The following is a 21,476-nucleotide window of genomic DNA, read 5'->3' as shown; positions in this document are numbered from 1 at the left end:
TGAGGCCTTCACTTTACCCTTCTTTAAGTCACCAGAGAGAGAGAGAGATGTGGTTAGCTTACCATATGGAGTATTTTATTAAGGCCTATGTGGTCTAAAAGACAAAACAACCTTCGCAATATAATCTGGAATTCTATGGGTCAATAACTGGACTTTCACTGGGAAACATGGTTACGGACCCAACAACATTATAGTATCCCCTTGTTGTGGAGAAAAGCAATGAGCTAATTATAATACACAAAGTAAGCAAAACAAAGAAATGCATCATTCCAACATTGCCTAAAATTATTAATAAGTTACTAATGAGATATACCTATATAAGCAATATAACAATTGAGATGTACAAACTATAGCATAATGGAATGGTGAGTGGATAAGAGGCAAGCCGTAATTTTGAATTAAGACATGAACTAGCAAGCTTTTGTTCAGCACCTTTGAGATGGACAGCGACATAATACAGAACATGGGCAGTTGTTACAGTATTCTCCCTGTACAGTTATGGCCAAAGGTTTTGAGAATGACACAAATATTAATTTCCACAAAGTTTGCTGCTTCAGTGTCTTTAGATATTTTTGCCAGATGTTACTATGGAATACTGAAGTATAATTACAAGCATTTCATAAATGTCAAAGGCTTCTATTGACAATTACATGAAGATGCAGAGTCAATATTTGCAGTGTTGACCCTTCTTTTTCAAGACCTCTGCAATCCACCCTGGCATGCATGTAAAGATCACCATCATTGGACTCTGGAGCAGTGGAAACGTGTTATCTGGAGGGATGAATCACGCTTCACCATCTGGCAGTCCGACAGACAAATCTGGGTTTGGCGGATGCCAGGAGAACACTACCTGCCCCAATGCATAGTGCCAACTGTAAAGTTTGGTGGTGGAGGAATAATGGTCTGGGGCTGTTTTCCATGGTTTGGGCTAGGCCCCTTAGTTCCAGTGAAGGGAAACATTAACACTACAGCATGAAATGACATTCTAGACTATTCTGTGCTTCCAACTTTGGGGAAATAGTTTGGGGAATGCCCTTTCCTGTTTCAGCATGACAATACCCCTGTGCACAAAGTGAGGTCCATACAGAAATGGTTTGTCGAGATCGGTGTGCCTAATCGCCCAACATCAGTGCCCAACCTCACAAATGGTCCAACATCTAGTGGATAGCCTTCCCAGAAGAGTGGACGCTGTTATAGCAGCAAAGAGGGGACCAACTCCATATTTAATCCCATGATTTTGGAATGAGATGTTCGACGAGCAGGTGTCCACATACTTTTGATCATGTAGTGTATCTCCATGGAATATTACATCATTTATGCAGCAGCATACAAGACAGAGACCTATTTTTAGACTCCTTGTTGTTGTGCTTCGCTCACTCGAACAGAAAGGTGGTGCAGTGGTCCTTCTTGTGGGCAAACTTTGACATCAAACTTTGTTATCAAAATCTGGCATTCTCTGAATTTATGGTTATTTCAAGACAACTGGGAACTCTGGAAAAAAACAGGTTGAATCATGATGTCAGGGATCCTCAGGTTGGAAAGTTGGAGCTCTAGAAGAGAACAGAGTTCCTGACTTGGAATTCCGAGTTGGATGACCATTCAAAACGTATTTTCCCAGTTGTCTTGAACGCACTGAATTCGGAAATGTCTCATTTCTGAGTTTCCAGTTGTTTTGAACTCAGCATGAGTCATGCTGGATTAACAGCATAGCCACTGTATTCAACCTTTTCTGGCCCATGGTGTTACGTGAGGATGTTTATCCATTTAAGCTTGGAAAAGTGACCCTTTCACACAGACGTTTTAAATCCTTAAACCCAGACTTGAATTCCCGACTTGTTGTATAATGTTTATGTCCAATAGCCAATGAGCACCGATACGTTTTATCTACAGTTTCTCTTCATATGACAAGGACTGAAAAGGATTTGCCAGTAGATTGTCAACATGATTCATGGTGATGACTGCTTGTTTAGCTAGCTAGCTAAGATTTTGAAAGTATGATGTTGACATTATCAGTCCAATCAAATCTATGGTAGATATAGAATGATTTGATGTCATTTTATCTGTGGCCAATGACCTTGAGCCTTCCTGGATGGGCGCTTCTAATGTAAATCTGTGGCTGCACCCAAGGGGGCTTGAACTGCCTAGCTCTACTTGAAGATTCTGTGGCGACGTAGTGTCCCCATGAGTGACAGAACACTGAGACAATCACGGCGCAACTAGAGAAAATTACCAACGTCTAAGCGCTGTGCTTTTGCTGGCTGCCCCTCCACTACTGAAAGCACTGTTCTAGGCTGAAACAGATGCATTTTACTCAAGAGACCATGTTTGTATGCAGCTTTATTAACTCAAGAATGATAAAAAATGTTTTACATTGTTTGAAAACTGGTATGTAACACAAATGAATGCCAAAATAAAATGCAAAATAGGCCAATTATTACAAATAAATAAATGCTAAACAGGTAGGGCTCGAAACCTGAATGACAGGTCACCACTGGGTAGGAGAGACTCATTGGGAGGAGGGGACTAAAGAATACCCAGAAGTTCTGACTGAATGCACATCTGAGCGCCCCAGGACTGTCCATTTACTTTGTAAAGCAATCCAAGCAATGTTCGCATTGCCTGTCTGTCCATGGAGCTGCCAGTGACTGAGGCACAGAGTATTAAGTAACTGAACGGCTTGTTTTGAACAATATATTTTTTTAACAGGAAAATTTACACTTTTACTGCACTTTTATGAGCATTTACAACATAATCCATTAATTATATAATCTTTGTAAATACAAAAAAAGACCAAAGATTGGGAACAATCACAAGTGGGGTACCACCCCTAACGCCCTAACGGGTGGGGTACCACCCCTAACGCCCTAACGGGTGGGGTACCACCCCTAACGCCCTAACGGGTGGGGTACCACCCCTAACGCCCTAACGGGTGGGGTACCACCCTAACGCCCTAACGGGTGGTGTACCACCCCTAACGCCCTAACGGGTGGGGTACCACCCCTAACGCCCTAGCGGGTGAGGTACCACCCCTAATGCCCTAGCGGGGGGGCCACCGCTGATGGTTCCATTAGGCCTTTGAATTATTTTTTAAATCAGCATGAAATAGATTGAGCAATAAAAGCTCTACTCATGGGTCTTCTTAAATTAAACTTGTTTCCACAGTATGTGTGGAGCACAATACCACAGAGGAGTTTACAAGGGAGAAACTCCCTCAAACTGTTATTCCATTGGCTGGGATCTGCACACAGCTGTTGCAAGAGCTCATTTTTCACTGGCTGTCCAAAATCTAATTAAAGTTTATTGGTCGCGTACACAAATTTGCAGATGTTATCGCAGGTGCAGTGAAATACTTGTGTTTCTAGCTCCAACAGTGCATTTATACCTAGCAATACAAATAAATACACACATAATCTAAAAAGTTAAAAGAAAGATATTAAGAAATATCAGAAGAAGCAATGTCAGACTTGCGTTTAAAAGTATTCCGAAAGTATCTGTAATCTGATTGCAGTATTTTATCTTATAACGTAATGGATTACAGCTACCAGGTTTTTTGTAATCAGTTACATCAAATCAAATGTATTTGTCACATCCACATGGTTAGCAGATGTTAATGCGAGTGTAGCGAAATGCTTGTGCTTCTCGTTCCGACCATGCAGTAATATTTAACAAGTAATATAACCTAACAATTTCACAACAACTACCTTATACACACAAGTGTAAAGGAATGAATACGAATATGAACATAAAAATATATGAATGCGTGATGGCAAGGTAAGATGCAGTAGATAGTATAGAGTACAGTATATACATATGAGAAGAGTAATGTAGTGTACGAAAACATTATATAAAGTGGCATTGTTAAAAGTGGCTAGTGATACATTACATCAAGATGGCAAGATGCAGTAGATGGTTTAGCATACAGTATATACATATGAGATGTGCAATGTAGGGTATATAAGCATTATATAAAGTGGCTAGTGATAAATTGATTACATCAATTGTTCCATTATTAAAGTAGCTAGAGTTGAGTCAGTATGTTGGCAGCAGCCACTCAATGTTAGGGATGGCTGTTTAACAGTCTGATGGCCTTGAGATAGAAGCTGTTTTTCAGTCTCTCGGTCCCAGCTTTGATGCACCTGTACTGACCTCACCTTCTGGATGATAGCGGGGTGAACAGGCAGTGGCTCAGGTGGTTGTTGTCCTTGGCCTTCCTGTGACATCGGGTGGTGTAGGTGTCCTGGAGGGCAGGTAGTTTGCACCCGGTGATGCATTGTGCAGACCTCACTACCCTCTGGAGAGCCTTCCGGTTATGGGCGGAGGAGCAGCTGTACCAGGTGGTGATACAGCCCGACAGGATGTTCTCTCGATTGTGCATCTGTGTTTTTGGTGACAAGCCGAATTTCTTCAGCCTCCTGAGGTTGAAGAGGCGCTGCTGCGCCTTCTTCACCACGCTGTCTGTGTGGGTTCACAATTTCAGTTTGTCCGTGAGGTGTACGCCGAGGAACTTAAAACTTTCCACCCGCTCCACTACTGTCACATCAATGTAGATAGGGGGCTGCTCCCTCTGCTGTTTCCTGAAGTCCACGATCATCTCCTTTGTTTTGTTGACATTGAGTGTAAGGTTATTTTCCTGACACCACACTCCGAGGGCCCTCACCTCCTCCCTGTAGGCCGTCTCGTCATTGTTGGTAATCAAGCCTACCACTGTAGTGTTGTCTGCAAACTTGGTGATTGAGTTGGAGGCATGCATGGCCATGCAGCCGTGGGTGAACTGGGAGTACAGCAGAGGGCTGAGAACGCATCCTTGTTGGGACCCAGTGTTGAGGATCAGCGGGGTGGAGATGTTGTTACCTACCCACACCACCGGGGGCGGCCCGTCAGGAAGTCCAGGACCCAGTTGCACAGGGCGTGGTCGACCCAGGGTCTCGAGGTTAATGACGAGTTTGGAGGGTACTATGGTGTTAAATGCTGAGCTGTAATCGATGGACAGCATTCTTACATAGGTATTCCTCTTGTCCAGATGGGTTAGGGCAGTGTGCAGTGTGATGGCGATTGCGTCACCTGTGGACCTATTGGGGTGGTAAGCAAATTGGAGTGGGTGTAGGGTGTCAGGTAGGGTGGAGGTGATATGGTCCTTGACTAGTTCCTCAAAGCACTTCAGGATGACGGAAGTGAGCGCTACAGGGCGGTAGTCATTTAGCTCAGTTACCTTAGCTTTCTTGGGAACAGGAACAATGGTGGCCCTCTTGAAGCATGTGGGAACAGCAGACTGGGATAAGGATTGATTGAATATGTCTGTAAACACACCAGTCAGCTGGTCTGCGCATGCTCTGAGGACGCGGCCGGTGATTCCGTCTGGACCTGCAACCTTGCGAGGGTTAACACGTTTAAATGTTTTACTCATGTTGGCTACAGTGAAGGAGAGCCTGCAGGTTTTGGTAGCGGGCCGTGTCAGTGGCACTGTATTGTCCTCAAAGCGAGCAAAAAAGTTGTTTAGTCTGTTTGGGAGACAAGACATCCTGGTCCGCGACGGGGCTTGTTTTTCTTTTGTAGTCCGTGATTGACTGTAGACCCTGACACATACCTCTCATGTCAGCCGTTGAATTGCGACTCATCTTTGTCTCTGTACTGACACTTAGCTTGTTTGATTGCCTTGTGGAGGGAGTAGCTACACTGTTTGTATTCGGTCATGTTTCTGGTCACCTTGTCCTGATTAAAAACAGTGGTTCGTGCTTTCAGTTTTGTGCGAATGCTGCCATCAATCCACGGTTTCTGGTTGAGGAATGTTTTAATAGACGCTGTGGGTACAACATCACCGATGCACTTGCTAATATGCACTTGCTAGTAAACTCGCTCACCGAATCAGCGTATTCGTCAATGTTGTTGTTCGACGTTATGCGGAACATATCCCTGTCCACGTGATCGAAGCAATCTTGAAGCATGGAATCCAATTGGTCGGACCAGCGTTGAACAGACCTGAGCGCGGGTGCTTCCTGTTTTAGTTTCTGTCTGGAGGCTGGAAGCAACAAAATGGAGTCGTGGTCAGCTTTTCCCGAAGGGATGGCGGGGGAGGGCCTTATATGCGTCGCGGAAGTTAGAATAAAAATGATCTAGGGTTTTGCCAGCCCTGGTAGCACAATCAATATGCTGATAGAATTTGGGGAGCCTTGTTTTTGGGGAGCCTTGTTAAAATCCCCAGCTACAATAAATGCAGCCCCAGGATATGTGGTTTCCAGTTTACATAGAGTCCAATGAAGTTCTTTCAAGCCAGTCGATGTGTCTGCTTGGGTGGGAATATACACAACTGTGATTATGATCGAAGAGAACTCTCTTGGTAGATAATGCGGTCGGCATTTGATTGTGAGGAATTCTAAGTCAGGTGAACAAAAGGACTTGAGTTCCTGTATGTTGTTATGATCACACCACTTCTCGTTAATCATAAGGCATACACCCCCGCCCTTCTTCTTACCAGAGAGATGCTTGTTTCTGTCGGCGAGATGCGTGAAAAAAACAGCTGGCTGTACCGACTCAGATACCGTGTCTCGAGTGAGCCATGTTTTTGTGAAACAAAGAACATTACAATCTCTGATGTCTCTCTGGAAGGCAACTCTTTCTCGGATTTCGTCTACCTTGTTGTCAAGAGACTGGACATTGGCGAGTAGTATGGTAGGGAGTGGTGAGCGATGTGCCCGTCTACGGAGCCTGACCAGAAGACCGCTCCGTTTGCCCCTTCTGCAGCACCGTTGTTTTGGGTCGCCAGCTGGGATCCGATCCATTGTCCTGGGTCCTGGACCAAACAGAGGATCCGCTTCGGGAAAGTCGTATTCCTGGTCGTAATGTTGGTGAGTTGACGTTGCTCTTATATCCAATAGTTCCTCCCGACTGTATGTAATAAAACCTAAGATTTTCTGGGGTACCAATGTAAGAAATAACACAAACAAAATACTGCATAGTTTCCTAGGAACGCGAAGCAAGGCGGCCATCTCTGTCGGCGCCGGAGGTGTTCCACATGTAATGGATTACATGCAATCCGTTCCTCCCCAACCCTGTTTGTGCATGTTTAGTGCGATTGAGAGTGAATGTGTGCGTTTGCATTTGTGAGCACACATGCATGTGCTTCTATATGAACTTAGTGTGTGTGAGCTTCTGTGTGTTTGCAATGTGAAAATAAGTCAGCCCCCCTTCTCTTCTTTGCCCAGTGCCCTTGATAAGTGTGAGGATGGTGGGGAGCTGTGACACATTGGCCCGCAGAGCTTGACGTCACAGCATCACATCAACCATGCCAGAAGGCCAGGAGAGTTAATCATGGTCTCCGAATGTGTGTATTCCACACTTTATGTCTCAATGTCTGTATTCCACATTTAAAGCACTTATTAGCAAGCAGTAATAGAGCTTTTTTTCACAGAGAGGGATATGTTTGTGTGGTCTGTTACACTGACAAATGAATTTGCATGGCCAGAGATGGACAAAAAAACAGGGTATTTTATTAACATAGGTCTAGCCCTCCCATTTTGATGATTACCAGGACTGGAAGGGAGGCTATTTGATGTGTCAGATTGCTATGTTTCCTTTCGAGAACAGAAAGAAGCAGTGGGTTGGAAGAAAGAGAGAGACACCATTTAGGGAGGGGGGGGGTAAAATTGTGTTTATTTTAGTTTTTGTTATGCAAGGCATGTTTGAAGTACTCTACATAGATACAAGTTCTCTCTGTGAGTATGGAGCGTGGGAACTGCTGAGGGTCTGTGTGTCAGTGGCTGTTTGCTGTGTTCAGAGAGTCAGCTCGAGACCCTCTCATCCTGTACAAGTGCTGCTCTCTCCGACCCTCATGGTTTGGACCTGGCCATAATAAACCCACAGGACTGAATGAAGCTCAACAGACCATTGCTTTACACTGATTCACACCGTTGACCATCACACACAGACATGATTTTACTGCTTGTGTTCTGCTTACCAGAGTATGATTAAGAAATCATTGGATTCCTTAAGACCAGTACAGCCTTTGACATTTGTACATATGGGACTGGGTCTTTCTTGGGCTCCAGTCAGTTAATTCTCCTGGTCATGTGTGAGATCGTTCAGTGTGAATATGCTGCTGTCTGCTCTCTAACCAGCCTTACAGCTGGAGGAAGATTTCATCATGATGCAACACTGAGCAAATGTAAATCTCCATTCTAAATATGACAATCAGCAAACTGCAGCAGAATGAACAGGAGATGGGGATTGTGTGACTATATAAATCCTTCTTCCCCCACCCTCCTCTTTTGCAGGAGTGGAATGGGATAGTATTGGAGCTCCTTCTTTCTCCTTCTCATCTTCACATGTACAACAATATCTCCGCAATGTAATGCAATCATCACTAATCTGACTGTGCTGTTCTAGGGTGTTTGGAGTTCATGTGCATAAAAAGCTATTAAAGAAATGTGTGTCTACTGAGCACTGTGCAAGTTCACAGTGAGGACACAGCTTGGACATTAATTGCATTCATTTGAATTTATTCCAGTGACACCTCCGAGGTGTGGTGGTAGCCATCATACCTACACAGTAATCCATGTGTCTAAACCGAACAGTTGAATAGATTGTGGCTAAACGTAATTTATGTTTGAACAATTTGTCCAGTCTTTTCTGCTCTGTCCCAACATGATTATATTCCCTTCAAGTCTCCTTCACATCATCCCCAAAGCTTAATCCCTGTTCTCTCTCGCCCTCCCCCCTCTCTCTTCTTCTCTCTCTTTTTCTTTCTCCCCCTGCAGCAATACTTCACTCTGCTGATCATCACAGATGGGGTGATCAGTGACATGGATGAGACCCGCCACGCCATTGTTCAGGCAGCCAAGCTCCCCATGTCAATCATCATTATTGGAGTGGGCAATGCAGACTTTGCTGCCATGGAGTTCCTGGATGGGGACAGCAGCGTGTTACACTCTTACACAGGAGAGGAAGCAGTCAGAGACATCGTGCAGTTTGTTCCCTTCAGGGACTTCCGAAATGTGAGTGTCTCATATGTTTAATACACTTAGGGGAAACAAAAGTGGTGTATAAATGAGTCTTGTTTTTATTCCCCTATAGTCTAAAACACATTGTGGTTGACTGTTTAACGTTATGATGTCAACCTGTTGCACTATACTCAGATATAACGACAGGTTGTTGTTGCAGGACATATTAGAGATGACACATCCTGATATGGTTTGACTTTGTGAGTGTAAACAGCCTTGGGAGTTGGTGATCTGTAGGCCATGTGACTTTCTCAACAGTAGGAGAGAGCACATCCTAGCTTCAGTCCATCTGCTGAAAATTAGATTTTTTTTCCATACACAAGAGTATGGAGAGCCATATCTTACTTCTAAACCATTAACTGGATGATTCTAATGCATTCTTATTGTAAAAGCATTGATATTTAGAGATCTCAATGTGACTTTTACTTTTCTGTCTTGTTCTCACAGGCTCCAAAGGAAACTTTAGCCAAATCAGTATTGGCTGAGCTGCCGCAACAGGTCACACAGTACTTCAAACAGAGGAACCTGTCGCCTAGCAACACAGCATCGGAGTGAAATCCCAAGGCCTTGGTTCATCATCATGCATGTTGCAAATGTCTATTCACTGTTTACAAGAAAACACAATGAAAAAGTGCATGAAAATGTTTTTTAATATGTATTCATCTGATTTTTTAACCTTATCTGAAAGCAAGACTTTGTGGAAGAGAAATACAGTATGTGTCAAATACTACTTTGCAGTCCCCTGAAGAGAAAATTAGAAATGCAGATACTCTACCCTGAATGTAAATTTATACAATGTTCTGTTTTCAAAAGAAACTGTTTATGAAAAGTTTTTCTGTACCTTTTATGCAGTGAATTGTAATTTGTTGTACTTGTACTGTACCTTGAAGACGTTATTGATTTTATAATGTTCACCATGTATTCGTTACCACTCAGGTCAATAAACATACAGAAATGTCACTGTGCTGTGTGCTTGACTGAAACATAAGGTCGAGGCAACACAATGAATTCATTCTGCTTGAACATTTCAAAAAGTTACAGTTTGAAACAATCAGTACAACCTTATCCTGTATATGCCTGGTTAAAATCAACTCTTCACTTTATCCAATTGAGAGGATTTTCTTAAGATGTGTATGCAATACCAACAAGGCTTCCTTACAACGAGCACCCTGAGAAACCTATTCCTGCATTCTATTCTTATTGGTTAAAGACTTCACATGAATGAGTACAAACAGAAATCACTTCCATTTTATTCAAACTGTATTTCATTCCATTTATCATTCATTCATTATTCAACTCGTCACACCAAATACACAAAGAAAACGCTTTACTTTCTTCTCCCCAAGCCTCGACCTTCCAATGATCAAACACACATTTCAATGGAGAGAAGTCCATTCAAATCCAGAATTATTTGCACTGACGCATTCAAAAATAAAAAGGAAAAATATTTCCACATACATTGCATCTGAGACTGCCCACAAAGCTCAGGCTTGCTTTCTTGATGTTTTCTAAGGTTTGGTATGAATGTGATGTGGCAGTCCTGTCCTTGATCCCAAGCTGTCAGTCACTGTTCCCTTGGCCAATAGCACAGCTTGCAGCCGCAGGGGGATGTCGTCAGGTTAGGCTGCCAGGGATTTAAACTGTGTGAGATGTCATATTGGGAGGAAGGGAGGGGGGTCATATTTGGATGCACAACATCAAAACCACAATGACATTGAAGTTCATTTAAGGGGTTTTAATTATTTAGTGATTATGAAGAAAGTAAATCACAACTAACTATGCAGCTTTGGGCTGGAAAACACTTGATAGAAACGCTGCAAAATGACAGAGCAACAGTAACTCATACAGCTGTGAAAGCAATGGGAGTAGAAGTGTTGGCAGACTGTGTGAATGTGTGTGTCTATCTGCAGACTCTCTCTTTATAGGTCAGATGCTCCTGTCCACGCTACCTTCGCTGTCGCTACTGGACTCAGAGTCACTGCTGCCGGAATAGGCTCCCAGGCCCGGCAGGATGCCCACACACACGGCGGCCGATGGCAGGTGGAGGATGCCTGTCGTCTTTACTGTGGAGGTCTGCTTACCCGCATCTCCGCCCGCCTCCTGCTCTGAGAGCACAACACACTGTCAGTCACACTTACTGATACCAGTGAACACATAATGTGTGAGGCATAGGACTTTGTGTTATTACTGCATTAAGTTGTGACATTATGAGTAGCCGTGATACGAGATGCTTCCAGCCCACCTGTCTGGCCCCCATTCCATGCTGCAGACTCTTCAACCTTCTGTTTCTTGCTATTGTCTGAGGACTGTGAGGAGCTGCAGGAGAGAGAAAGGTAAGACAAGGCACAGAAACCTACAGATCAATTCACTGTTTTCCATAATGAACGTCATCATGAAACTCCACCACTCCCCCATAATTGTGACCTCCTCTAACACAGGTATTCCCAAACTGGGGTACGCGCAATTCCGTCTGGGGTACACAAAATTGTAAAAAGAAAATCTATTTATATTTTATAACGGGGCTACACATTGGGTGAGTTTTCCCCCCCATCCCCCTCGCCTCATTTCTCTGCCAAAAATAAAAGTGAAACCATCCAGTGTTCAGCGAAATATCAATGTCAATTACAGGTAGTCAAATAATTAACCGTTACTCTCGTGGGAATTCCACAACCGGTCTGTGTGTAGCCAAACGTAGCTGCTGTCCATTCCGTTTGCTCTAAAAAAGTAAGGCAAATATGGCTGGGACAATGTTGGGGAAAAAGGCCAAAAAAACTATACAGACAATGTCTCCACCAAACAAAACCGTTTCACGATGCATCAGTGACATGGCAGGAGATGTTTTGAAACAATTACTGCTTTGCATACAAGCCATTTGACATCAAATGGACTTTGGTGGTCAAGATGTATTGGTATCTGTACCGATGGCGCAAAAGCCACGACAGGGAGACATAGTGGAGTGGTAACGCGCGTGCAAGCAGTTGCTCCCGATACCACATGGGTACACTGCAGCATCCACCGAGAGGCTCTTGCTGCCAAAGGAATGCCTGACAGCATGAAAGACGTTTTGGACACTACAGTGAAAATGGTTAACTGTTAAAGCGAGGCCACTGAACTCTCTTGTATTTTCTGCAATATGCAATGATGTGGGCAGCGACCATGTAACACTTTTACAACATACAGAAGTGTGCTGGTTATCAAGGGGTAAAGTATTGACACTTTTTTTTAAAATTGAGAGATGAGCTTAAAAGTTCTTTACTGACCATGATGATGAGTTTCTCACCTGACTGGCCTGTCTGGGTGATGTTTTTTTCTCACCTGAATGATCTGAATCTAGAATTACAGGGACTCTCCTCAACTATAGTCAATGTTAGGTACAAAATTGTGGCTATGATTAAGAAGTTGGAGCTCTTCTCTGTCTGCATTAACAAGGAAAACACACAGGTGTTTCCATCATTGATTTATTTTTTTGTGTGAAAATGAACTCAAGCTTATGGACAATGTCAAATGTGATATAGCAAAGCATCGAGTGAGTTGGGTGCGCAATTCATTTCCCAAAACAGATGGCACAAACAACTGGATTCATTACCCCTTTCATGCTCTGTCTCCAGTCCACTTACCGATATCTGAACAAGAGAGCCTCATCGAAATTGCAACAAGCGGTTCTGTGAAAATTTTGTTTAAATCGGATGCCACTGCCAGATTTCTGGATAGGGCTGCTCTCAGAGTATCCTGCCTTGGCAAATCATGCTGTTAAGACACTAATACCGTTTGCAACCACGTACCTACTTAAGAGTGGATTCTCAGCCCTCACTAGCATGAAAACTAAATACAGGCATAGACTGTGTGTGGAAAATGATTGAAGACAGACTCCAATACAATCCAATACTGCGGAGTTATGTGCATCCTTTCAAGCACACCCTTCTCATTAACCTGTGGCGAGTTATTCACAATTTTCGATGAACAAATTTTTTTATATGCAAGATGGATAAATAAAGAGCAAAATTATTGATTATTATTTGTGCCCTGGTCCTATAAGCGCTCTTTGTCACTTCCTGCAAGACAGGTTGTGACAAAAACTCACACTCATTCTTATGTTTAATAAATGTACCATATAGTGTGTGTGTGTGGCAGGCAGTGTGCTGACCCTGGTGCTAGAGGGGGTACATAGCTGGAGGTTTAATGTTTGAACTGGTATGGGACTATAAAAAGTTTGGGAACCACTGCTCTAATAGTATATTCAGATGCAGTAAAAACTGTGACCTAGGTCTAAAAGGTATTGTGGCACCTGGCCTCACCTGCGTCGCTTGACTACCCCGGCCAACAGATGGGCCTGGGACAGATGACTGGTCTTGACCTCAGCTGGTCTCGGTCCCACTCTCCTCTCTGGCTCCTTCCGACTCTCACTGGATGCCAGCTTTTTCAGAGCACTGTGAGATCCTGGAGTTAAGGAGGAAATGGAGAACACACAGACGTGCAGATCCTAGATGTGACAAACTGCTGATAGGAGTGATGGGGACACCAGCTGACTCACAATTAATTCACATCTCACTTGACTCAAGCAGGATACTGCCCACTGGGCTGGCACTGACTGTCAGAATGGAATTTCCAATAGGTTTGGGTGAGTGAGTAAAGGAAAACACAATGGTACACAGAGCTCTAGCCACAGTCCAGGTGTGTCCTCATAAACCCAGCCTTTTTCTTCCACTTACTAGTCTATGGGCCTCAATCACTGCCCTAGAAAAGTGACACACTTTGGAGCTAAGAAAAACCTGTGACACTGGTGGGGAAACTATCTTAGGACAAATGACTATATTACGAAAGAGGGCTTGATGGAGGTTCTCAGCGGTAGGCGCTTCAACTGCCTCCCATCAGCGTACAAGCCAGCCCTCTGTAGGATTTGGTTGCCACGACAACACATCCTCCTCCATCTGCAGACAAACCTGATTGTCAGTGGAAAGAGAGAGGCAACATGTATCTTCTTGCTTACATGATAGCATCATGTTCTGAACATGCCCCCTGCATCATGTTACATGACAGCCTAACCGAGACAAAGGAAGGCTATCAAGTCATTGACGTTATTAGCTATGGCTGAATTTAGAATGACTCAACACAGGACCACAGCTCAGAGCAGTGCTGAGATATCTGACATGAGAGTGGCTTTGCATACATTAACATACATTCATATCAGTTAAGTGGACACGCAAAGCATACAGCACACTTTAGAATAGATGCATTAAAATCACTACAAGTCAAGAGAAAAGACCATACTTTGCTTAACAAAATGACATGCTACCGGTTGTCCTTCCTGAGGAACAAACCAACAAAAATCAAGTTGCAAAGCGACTTCAACAAGAAACAGTGTCAACTTAGTGACTAATCATCTCCTCGCTGTGAGGAGATCATGATCATTGGCCAAATCAAGTTCTCACTAGTCACTACCTGTCTGTCACTGTCTATGCAGGCATCTTTGAACTATAATCTTACCCATACTGTATATTGTTTGATCTAATGGTTTCTCATCATGTAGAATGTGGTTCTCTGTGTTTCAGTGTTTGAGGTGTGCTGTAAGTCATGTTTGAGAACATGAGCACTAACAAGGTGGTTGAACACCCCTTCTGACCTGAAGTGTGCAGACTGACAACTCCTGGCTATCAACCCAACTAAGGTGAAAGTGGGAGTAGAGGGGTAGGACAAGCCTACATCTACTGCTATAGAGCAAATAGCTCAACACCAAAACACTGACGGAGAAAGAAACACATGGAGTATGAGAGTAGCTGGATCACACATACAGTGCATTTGGACAGTATTCAGACCCCCTTGACTTTTTCCACATTTTGTTAAGTTACAGCCTTATTCTAAAATTGATTAAATACAAAATGTTGCTCATCAATCTACACACAAAACCCCATAATTACAAAGCCAATACGAGTTTTCAAATGTAGTTTTAAAAAAACACTAAAAAAACAAACACCTTGACATAAGGATTCAGACCCTTTGCTATGACTCAAAATTGAGCTCAAGTGCATCCTGTTTCCATTGATCATCCTTGAGCTGTTCCTATAACCACCTGTGGTAAATTTAACTGATTGGACATCTTTTGGAAAGGCCCACACCTCTCTATATAAGGTCCCACAGTTGACAGTGCATGTCAGAGCAAAAATCAAGCCGTGAGGTCGAAGGAATTGTCTGTAGAGCTCTGAGACAGGATTGTGTCAAGGCACAGTTCTGGGGAAGGGTACAAAAAAAAATGTCTGCAGCATTGAAGGTCCCCAAGAACACAGTGGCCTCCATTATTCTTTTTATTTCTTCTTTATTTAACCAGGTAGGCTAGTTGAGAACAAGTTCTCATTTGCAACTGCGACCTGGCCAAGTTAAGCAAAGCAGTTCGACACATACAGAGTTACACATGTAATAAACAAACATACAATCAAAAGTACAGTAGAAAAATCTATATACAGCATGTGTAAATGAGGTAGGCTAAGAGAGGTAAGGTAATAAATAGGCCATGGTGGTGAAGTAATTACAATATAGCAATTAAACACTGGAATGGTAGGATGTACAGAAGATAAATGTGCAAGTAGAGATACTGGGGTGCAAAGGAGAAAGATAAAAAAATACAGTATGGAGATGAGGTAGATTGGATGGGCTAATTACAGATGAGCTATGTACAAGTGCAGTAATCTGTGAGCTGCTCTGGCAGCTGGTGCTTAAAGCTAGTGAGGGAGATAAGAGTCTCCAGCTTCAGGATATTTGCAGTTCGTTACAGTCATTGGCAGCAGAGAACTGGAAGGAGAGGCAGCCAAAAGGAGGAATTGGCTTTGGGGGTGACCAGTGAGATATACTTGCTGGAGCTCGTGCTACAGGTGGGTGCTGCTATGGTGACCAATGAGCTGAGATAAGGCGGGGCTTTACCTATCATAGACTTGTAGATGACCTGGAATCAGTGGGTTTGGCTTCCATACGAAGCCTCCGACTACATTTACGGCATGAATTGGCTTGTAATGTTGCCATATTGACAAAAATGTTCTACCAATAAACTACATGAAAATGGATACACTGTTTTTGCTCTATGTGTGTGATAAAGAATTACAGTGATGGAGTGAGTATACAGCTGAATCTGAAAGGATATTCTGTACTCTTTTAGCTCATGCTGCTCCTCATCTCTGCGTTGTTTCTCCACCAGGCTCTGTTGCCTGGAGACCTCATCCAAGAAGTGAGACTCATCCTCATCCAGGCCTTTGACCATGTTCTCTGTGGTGAAAAGACATTTCTATGGAAAAATATCTAAGCACTATAGTACCAATACAACAATACTCTCTGATCATTTCAACTTAAGTCAAGCGGAGTTGGGGAAGGGTTGTGCCATATGAAAATACAAAACAAAGCTCTTTCTAGTTTCCTGAAATGGCCTTACTTAAAGAGCAAGACACATTTGGCCACAAGGGTAACTACTAATAGTAGGCTGGTCACCAGGGAAACTGAAAAGCTGGGAAGCTGCTATGCCAGGAAGCAGGTTTGAGTCATTTCCAAGACTAGATCATATTTTCCCCTTCTGATTTATTACATCGTTCCATCTGTTCACATAAACAGGTTCATAATATAAACATGTGCACATATACACACAACCAGAACATGAAATACTTTGTCCTCAACGGGTCCAGACTCTGATCCGTGTTCAAAATTCCTCAAATATTAATTTAGAAGCAGCGCCCCACTGCTGCTAAATCGTTTCCACCACTCCAATAAATGTTTATTATACATACAGTTCCAGTCAAAAGTTGACACACCTACTCATTCAAGGGTTTTTCTTTAGCAGCAGACTGGGGTGGCTGGAGTCTGACAATTTTATGGGCTTTCCTCTGACACTGAATGGTACAGAGGTCCTGGATGGCAGGAATCTTGGCCCCAGTGATGTACTGGGCCACTCTACCCTCTGTAGCGCCTTGCGGTCAGAGGCCGAGCAGTTGCCATACCAGGCAGCGATGCAACCAGTCAGGATGCTCTCGATGGTGCAGCTGTAGAACGTTTTAAGGCTCTGAGGACCCATGCCAAATATTTTCAGTCTCCTGAGGGGGAATAGGTTTTGTCGTGCTCTCTTCACGACTGTCTCAGTATGCTTGGACCATGTTAGTTTGTTGGTGATGTGGACACCAAGGAACTTGGTCTCAACCTGCTCCACTGCAACGCATGCTCGGAGTATACATCCTGGTAATCCGTCTGACCCTGCGGCCTTCTGAATGTTGATCTGTTTAAGGGTCTTACTCACATCGGCTACGGAGAGCGTGATCACACAGTCATTCGGAACAGCTGATGCTCTCATGCATGTTTCAGTGTTACTTGCCTCGAAGCGAGCATGGAAGTAATTTAACTCGTCTGGTAGGCTTGTGTCAATGGGCAGCTCATGGCTGTGCTTCCCTTTGTAGTCTAATAGTTTGCAAGCCCTGCCATGTCCGACAATGGCATAGCGGGATTTCTTATAAGCTTCCGAGTCCTGCTCCTTGAAAGTGGCAGCTCTACCCTTTAGCTCTGTGCGGATGTTGCCTGTAATCCATGGCTTCTGGTTGGGGTGTGTACTGTTGGATTCTGGATTAAACTTGGAACATTGTTATACTCAGAAGTATAGGAACATTACTTACAAAAGAGACATGAGGGGTGCCATAATGAAGCTTGGGAGGGGCTGAGTGCAGGGAACACGATCGCATGTGGCAGTACTGGTAAGGAGAGAAACCGTTTAAGGCTCATATAACTTAGCTCCCTGCCTAGCAATAATGATGCAAAGTTTACCGATAAGGACAAGACTCCACCCAAAGTGGGGTATGAATACTACCACGGTGGAAGCCATGTATGTTTCTGAATTACAGCTGTATCGACCCTTTGGGAAGAATTAAACTTGGTTAAGCTTCTCTAGTGTCCGTGAGTTATTTACTCTGAAAATTAGAACCTAACAGTACGTACAGTCACTGTGAGGACAACGTCATTGAGGCACTTATTGATGAAGCCAGTAACTGATGTGGTGTACTCCTCAATGCCATCGGAAGAATCCCGGAACATATTCCAATCTGTTCTAGCAAAACAGTCCTGTAGCTTAGCATCTGCTTCATCTGACCACTTTCTTATTGACCGAGTCGCTGGTGCGTCCTGCTTTAATTTTTGCTTGTAAGCAGGAATCAGGAGGATAGAATTATGGTAAGATTTGCGAAATGGAGGGTGAGGGAGAGCTTTGTATGTGTCTCTGTAAGTGGAGTAAAGGTGGCCTAGAGTTTTTTTCCCCCTCTGGTTGCACAGTTAACATGCTGGTAGAAATGAGCTAAAACTGAATTAAAAGTTTCCCTCCATTAAAGTACCCGGCCACTAGGAGTGCCACCTCTGGATGAGCGTTTTCCTGTTTGCTTATGGCTGTATACAGCTCATTGAGTGCGGTCTTAGTGCCAGCATCGGTTTGTGGTGGTTAATATACAGCTACGAAGAATATATATAAACTCTCTTGGTAAATAGTGTGGTCTACAGCTTATCATGAGATACTCTACCTCAGGCGAGCAAAACTTTGAGAATTCCTTAGATTTCGTGCACCAGCTGTTGTTTACAAATATACATAGATCTTCACCCCTTGTCTTATCAGAGGCCGCTGTTCTATCCTGTCGAAAAAGCATAAAACCCACCAGCTGCATGTTATTCAAGTCGTCGTTCAGCCACTGAGATATTACAGTTTGTAGTGTCCCGTTGGTAGGATATACTTGCTCGTAGTTTGTCTATTTTATTTCCATTGATTGTACGTTGGGTAATAGGACCGATGGTAGAGGCAGATTACACGCTCAACATCAGATCCTTACAAGGCACCCAGACCTTCGTCCCCGATATCGCTATCTCTTTCTTCTGTGAATGATGGGCATTATTGGGCGACTGAAGTACATCATTCCCATTCGACTCGTAAAACAAAAATTATTCCTCCAGTACGGGGTGAGTAAACGCTGTTTTCAGAAGCTCCTTTCAGTCATAAGACACGGTGGCAGAAACATTATGTACAAAATAAGTTACAAATAAATGCAAAAAAACACACAATAGCACAATTGGTTAGAGGATTGTGAAAATGGCAGCCATCTCCTCCGGCGCCATTAAGACATCAAAACTATGAAATAACACATATGGAATCATGTAGTAACCAAAAAAAGTGTTAAACAAATCAAATATAGTTTATATTTGAGATTCTTCAAAGTAGCCACCCTTGCCCTTACGACAGCTGTGCACACTCTTGGCATTCACTCAATCCCCCCATTCCATAGATGCAAGTTTAATCTGAGAAAGCCAATGTGACATCCCAGAATGTGATAGGAACAAAAGTGGAGGAGAACAAAGAAACAAGAGAGGAACCCTTACTGAATTTAAACTGCTCATCATACTCCTCCTGCTTCTTGTCCTTCTGCTCCTGTAGCCGCTCAAAGAGTGAACGCCCATCATACTCTTCCTCAGGAGCCTCTGTATCAGGGAGACATCACAAACACACAGAAACAAGAGGCATGCAGATGTTTAGAAGAGACAAGTGCACAGGCATGATGTAAGATATTGCTTGTGTCTGTGTGCATGTTTTGCAGAAGAGAGGAGTTAATGGCAGATGGCTTACCCTCTGGGTCCTCTGGCTTCCTAACTTTTTCCCATTCCTCCTGGATTTGCTTCCTCTTCTCCTCGATCACAGTCTCTGACACAAATTTCCGACTGAGGTCTACGCCCCCGGCCGCTGGCACTGCCATCTCCCTCCTTGAAAAGTAAAGGTGCATGCCCAAATCTGAGCTTTAACAGCAGCAAGTAGCATCCACAATAGACTAACCAAAAAAAATTGTTATGAATCTATACTAAGAAAGAGTTTTTATCATTGATCAAAGTGGGCGTTTTTATCCATAAAAATAGAGGTATACAGTAGAGATTGAGAACTTACTTTATTTGTCTCAACTCAACCAAGTAGACAACAGACACCAAGTCAAGAAATCATCTGTTGAATAGAAAATAACTCAGAGTGATGTGTTGAAAAATGTAAAGCATATGAATGCAAAGGAAAAGGGAGACATGTAGGAAGTCAGATTAACAATTAGAGTATAAGAGTCTAAAAAAATGCAACACACAACACTCTACATGGTTGGTTAGAGTATAAACCTTGTAAAAAAAATAAGTAAAAACATTGCAGCCTGTTGACAATGGATAAGGCTATGCTTCCCTCTAGTGGTCGATTCAATAAATGTGTTTGTAGCAAGTGTAATTAAATAGCGGTCTACTATCAAATTATATTTTAGCTAGCTTCTACCAATCATACAACATCAAACAAATTACTGAAGTATGGGTTGTTTTTATTATGGTTGATACTCATTCTATTTTTGTAACTTGCGTTTCCAAATAAGTATCTGGGTATAACATTACCTACTAAACAAGTCGTTCCCTGGGGTACTTGGCCTATCCATAGGGGTGGTACTGGAGAATACTTATGTCATGAAACCATAGGTTTACTGGTAAAATACACGGAGGGAGGGGTACTTCAGGGGTACTCCGGGCAGATCAAAATTATGTGGGTGGTAGAGTAACCGGTAAGCCTAAATTTATACATAATGGCTAGGTTTTCTATATCCTAACTGGTCACTCAATAATTATTACTGGCTCAAATCAAGATAATGGATTAGCTAACCAATTAGAAACGAAACACGAAGACATTACACGTTAATGTTAGCTAACATATGGGACACATTGTCAGACACTGATAAAAAAAAAACAGCGAGAAAAAAACATTGTGTAGCTACAGAGAGCTTTCTAGTAGCCGACACCAAACATACTAGCTACATTTTAAAACGCTGTGCCAACACCATTAGCTAAACTAGCCAGCACGAAACACGGTGATAAATCGTGGCAATACCGCTTCGATCATGTCCAAACAAAACCTCATGAGGTTCGAAAATGATTGAAATAGTTCAACTTAACCAATGATGTTACATTATGTCATTTATTTTTAACGTAATAGTTAGTACAAAAACAACAACATAGCTAGCTGGCTATGTTAATTTTACCTAATCCACGGAGCCTCGTCGTGTCACAGTAAATATGCTCCGCGCATACTAGTTTGTGAAGGACCAAGGGCGATAGTTTAATCCGATCTTCGATGGGCTGAATAATTGTAGCAATCTATGATAATACATACTTATATAGTGTCCAAAATAGTGTAACTCCAACGAACCATTATTTGAACTGCAGTATACATTTTCAGAGTAAAATAACTACCGGTATGCTGATAAAACAACTGAAGGCTGTGGTTGAATGGACGCACATACTTTATTTTAATTTAGGCTACCTGTAAAACAATATCGTTTCCACATACATATTACACATTCTAAATTATAAGACCGTAATTTACTGGTTGTAGAAGAATGCTGGGTGTCGTGTTGAATGTTGAGAACTTCCATTGACATCAGCATCACCCATTACATTTGAAGACAGCTGATCGTGGGG

At 42.9% G+C, this 21,476-nt stretch overlaps 2 protein-coding genes across 8 annotated transcripts in view; one reads left to right on the top strand and one right to left on the bottom strand.

The window, feature by feature from the left end:
• Positions 1 to 9,953, top strand: part of LOC124000317 (copine-2-like) — a 38,282-nt gene extending 28,329 nt beyond the window's left edge. Inside the window, exons 15-16 of the mRNA XM_046306595.1 lie at positions 8,751 to 8,987; positions 9,441 to 9,953. Of these exons, the coding sequence (XP_046162551.1) occupies positions 8,751 to 8,987; positions 9,441 to 9,548 (345 nt within the window). The 3' untranslated portion in view covers positions 9,549 to 9,953. The remainder of the gene's footprint in view (positions 1 to 8,750; positions 8,988 to 9,440) is intronic.
• A 270-nt stretch (positions 9,954 to 10,223) lies between these two features.
• LOC124000325 (PSME3-interacting protein-like) lies at positions 10,224 to 21,475 on the bottom strand. 7 transcript variants are annotated; one of them, XR_006832578.1, is made up of 9 exons: positions 21,038 to 21,229; positions 19,924 to 19,977; positions 19,612 to 19,745; positions 19,368 to 19,466; positions 16,123 to 16,244; positions 13,289 to 13,422; positions 11,236 to 11,309; positions 10,943 to 11,093; positions 10,224 to 10,633 (listed from the first exon to the last, which is right to left on the bottom strand). XR_006832578.1 is itself a non-coding variant. In XM_046306619.1 (9 exons), the coding sequence occupies exons 3-9, from the start codon at positions 19,736 to 19,738 to the stop codon at positions 10,629 to 10,631; spliced, it is 717 nt and encodes a 238-aa protein (XP_046162575.1). In that variant the 5' UTR covers positions 19,739 to 19,745; positions 19,924 to 19,977; positions 21,382 to 21,475; the 3' UTR covers positions 10,224 to 10,628. The 7 variants fall into 7 exon arrangements, 5 of the variants coding, with proteins under 5 accessions (XP_046162575.1, XP_046162561.1, XP_046162566.1 ...); XR_006832579.1 differs by having other exon boundaries at positions 10,224 to 10,617; XM_046306619.1 differs by lacking the exon at positions 21,038 to 21,229 and adding an exon at positions 21,382 to 21,475 and having other exon boundaries at positions 10,943 to 11,098.
• Position 21,476: the final 1 nt, after the last annotated feature.

Source organism: Oncorhynchus gorbuscha, linkage group LG02, assembly GCF_021184085.1.
Source record: "Oncorhynchus gorbuscha isolate QuinsamMale2020 ecotype Even-year linkage group LG02, OgorEven_v1.0, whole genome shotgun sequence".
Taxonomy (NCBI): domain Eukaryota; kingdom Metazoa; phylum Chordata; class Actinopteri; order Salmoniformes; family Salmonidae; genus Oncorhynchus; species Oncorhynchus gorbuscha.
This window is presented reverse-complemented; position numbering and strand designations above follow the sequence as displayed.

Bases quoted from the DNA above. Each gene is read 5' to 3' on its own strand.
- LOC124000325 (XM_046306619.1), bottom strand. From the start codon at position 19,738: ATGGCAGTGCCAGCGGCCGGGGGCGTAGACCTCAGTCGGAAATTTGTG. The intron at 16,245-19,367 runs GTAAGGGTTCCT...TTTTCACCACAG, and splicing joins TGATGAGCAGTTTAAATTCA to AGAACATGGTCAAAGGCCTG. The intron at 11,310-13,288 runs GTGAGGCCAGGT...TCTCTCCTGCAG, and splicing joins GGGGTAGTCAAGCGACGCAG to CTCCTCACAGTCCTCAGACA.